At 30.9% G+C, this 3,360-nt stretch overlaps 1 protein-coding gene across 1 annotated transcript; it reads right to left on the bottom strand.

The window, feature by feature from the left end:
- Positions 1-742: 742 nt before the first annotated feature.
- LOC142537532 (L10-interacting MYB domain-containing protein-like) lies at positions 743-1,815 on the bottom strand. The gene is made up of 2 exons (XM_075643043.1): positions 1,408-1,815; positions 743-1,330 (listed from the first exon to the last, which is right to left on the bottom strand). Exons 1-2 carry the CDS (start codon positions 1,813-1,815, stop codon positions 743-745), a joined length of 996 nt encoding a protein of 331 aa, XP_075499158.1.
- Between the last annotated feature and the right edge of the window lie 1,545 nt (positions 1,816-3,360).

The following is a 3,360-nucleotide window of genomic DNA, read 5'->3' as shown; positions in this document are numbered from 1 at the left end:
GTGTTTGGATACATATCATTAAAGTGCTTTTTTAACTCATTAATTTATATATATTGACATCTGTGAAATTAAGATCGATAGGTTTGATGATATCTCTCGACAACTTCCATATGGACTCTAAAACGCTGTGAAACTGTTTTGAAAAAGTTTCCCCCGAGTGTTGAAAACGCTCTTGAACATTTCTAACTGAAGCAGGTTGACCCATCATGTACAAAAATAATCCCACATTTTCATAGATATCAACTCCTTTTGTTGGCTGTAAGCTATATTTTTGGAGTAGATCGTCACATAGTTTATAAAAAACATGTTTCCTCATTCTAAACATTTCAAAGCATCGTGTCTCATTACCATTCAATATCTCTGCCACCCATTGAGACCCTGATAACCACGATGTCCTACATTTTTCTTTAACAATATATTTCAAAACATAATTCGTAACACCACACAAGGATAACAAAACCATTCTTTTCTTAGAGACATGTGTATTTCTAATAGAATCAACGGAAATGTCGGAATCACTTGATGCATCAGAGTTATCTGATATAGTGGAGCCTGAACTCGCAGACATCCTGTGAAAATATATGAATAAAGATAAATATATAAAAAAAACAATAAACATTGAAAGTTTTAGATTATTGCATTACAAATTTAAACATACTACTTAGTAAAGTTGACTCATCAATCAATAAAAGAAATAAACAAGTGCATTATTCAAATATTTTTCCTAAAAACATAACTCATGTTAATAACGCTTCAAATCATCTTTAGTGAATGTCTTTGCCCAACCAAGCTGCAGTTCCGAGTCCTTCAATCCGATAAATGTTTGCCTATTATGCTTTTTACCCAAAACTCTAGTAACTATGAAGAATTGCTCACTGCCAACCACCATACCAGGCAAACTACGAAGAACCTCCAGACAATTTTCAATGCTACATGGATCATCTTTTGGTGTTTCGTGTATAGACTTTTGAGTCTCAAATTCTTGAAGAACACGATCAAGTTGATCGGCTAACCTAGTGGCAATGTGACCTCTTTTTTCCCCACTCTCCCTTCTTTTTCTCTTCCTTTGCTGCATAGAGTTGTCAGCTCCCATTGTTGAGTTTTCCATAAATTCTTGGCTTTCAACATTAATATAAACATCACTTTGAAACTCTCCATCTAACTGAACATCCCAATCATTTGTATCATCGTTGAAATTATTATGAATTGGTTGATCCTCTGATGGTGCTATTGCAGCATAGTCAGTTGCTATGGAACCTATAAATATATTTTCCAATAAATCTAAATTCTTGGGTCCCCTCAATCTAAACTTTGCATACTCGGGATTTTCCTGTAATTTGCAACGTAACAAAAAATAAATAAAAATAATTGATTAAAAATTTAAAATGTAGTATATAAATTATGTACCTTAATTTTATCCTCCCACCAACTATTATCAGCTTGCATGGTCATCTTGTTATAATCCCAACCAAGGCCAGTCTCATTATTTCCAATAAATTGTGCCCACAGTGCAAAATATTTTCTCATAGAATCCCATTTATTTTTGAATTGTTTTTGATTCAAAGAAAGTCCTGTTCTCTCATTAAATTTTGAAACTAAATTGGTGTACCCTGTTTTGTTTAAATGTTTGGTAGGCTTATTGCCGGATTCAATTTCTTCCTCACAAATTTTTAAAAATATTTCGGTATTCTGATCAGCCCAATCCGCCTTATTATTCCCATCAGCAACAAATCCAGGTTCAACAGTCTCAATCGTATATCTAGGTAATTGACTTGGATTTGATAATCCTCGTTTAGGAGCTAACTTCGAATACATTCTATATTCAAAAAATAAAACATAAAAAAACAATAGATTATCTAATTCACAATATCATAAATGAAAAAGTAATACAAACAAAAATTAAATAATATTACAGTAATATTATGGTATATAACATATTTTAATTAATATAATATTATATACGTAATACACAAGAATTGATGAATATTAAATACGTAGTTGCAAAAAAAATGGAATAAGCAAATACTTTCCCCTTCTGACTTCCTGGATTTATCGGATCATTGACCGAATTGTAACATAATTATCTAATTCATAATACGTAATACAGACGTAAATGAATAGGGAGTGTAGATTCTGCAGCAAAAAGAAAGCAGAAAAAAATGAACGAACAAAAACCTCGACTGAAAAAAAAAATTGTACCTTGTAGAAGAATGGAGAAAAGATTGAGAGGAGGCTACTGGTGGATGTTTTTTTAAGGTTATTAAAAAAGCTAGTGAAAAAAGCTCTAAAATAGGGCTTTTAAAAAAGCTCTAATTTCAACTTAAATAAGTGTTTTTTTAAGCACTAGAAGCCCATCCCAAACAAGTTAAAAATTAAAAAAAGCACTTTTTTTTTTAAAAAAAAAGCACTTTTTTAAATTGTAGCTTCTTATACTAAACGGGCTCTAAATTATTAAAATATTTTAAACTTCTGTTGTAACTTAGATGCCAGAAAATTATACACCAACAGTGGTATCAGAGCTCGAGTACTCACTCAATTTGAATTATTCATGCTATTTATTAATTGAATCATGTTGAGTTATTTATTTTTAACCGCATAAGAAAATTTTCAAAAAACTGAAGCACTTAGAAAATAATATTTTTAGGGGAAAAATATTATGCGTGGTTTCCCACAGGCTATCGCTGCAGTACAGACTTTTAATAATTAAAAAATTGTTTTTCCTTGTTAACTGGGCAGCCTTGTTAGCTGTCCCTCCTCTCGAGTTGCTGCCCGAATAGTTGGGGCAGCCCGTAACCAACTGCCTGAAAACATCATGCAGTTTAGAGTGCATGGACATGGTGCTTGAGATGGTATCGAGAAGCTCTGCCCGATGGGGTCAAAGTTTTGACCCGAGGAAATTTTTTATTTTACAAATGTTTTGGGCTAAATTGTTAGTTTAATAAAATTTGACTTATTTGCCCTTAAAATTAATTTTCTATAAAATTATATGATTTTATTATAAAAATAACTTGAATTTTATTTAAATTATTTATGTTAAAAATGTGTTTTTAGAGGAAAATTAATTATTAATAAATTAATTTGAAAAATTAAATAAAAGTGTGTATAATTTTCATTTATTTGATAATTATTAAAGTGGACCTGGTTTGTGGCTCATTCCTAGCTTTAAATCTGTATCCCAGTGTATCATGAAAATGTATTATAAATATTAAATATAGTGGGAAATCAAATTTGGAATACGGTGGGCTCAGATCATAAAGATTTTTGAAGATCGAAGACATAAAATATTGAAAGTTTATGTAATAATGCATTTGCATCACTATATTTATCTAGGTTTTTTGAGATGGATATGTGTTTGGCTGT

This window comes from Primulina tabacum, chromosome 2, assembly GCF_025594145.1.
Source record: "Primulina tabacum isolate GXHZ01 chromosome 2, ASM2559414v2, whole genome shotgun sequence".
NCBI lineage: Eukaryota > Viridiplantae > Streptophyta > Magnoliopsida > Lamiales > Gesneriaceae > Primulina > Primulina tabacum.
The sequence above is the reverse complement of the archived record's forward strand: the minus strand, read 5'-3'. Positions and strand labels throughout refer to the sequence as shown.

Coding starts and splice junctions, on each gene's coding strand:
- LOC142537532 (XM_075643043.1), bottom strand. CDS start 1,815: ATGTATTCGAAGTTAGCTCCTAAACGAGGATTATCAAATCCAAGTCAA. Junction 1,331..1,407: donor GGTGGGAGGATAAAATTAAG/GTACATAATTTA, acceptor TGCAAATTACAG/GAAAATCCCGAGTATGCAAA.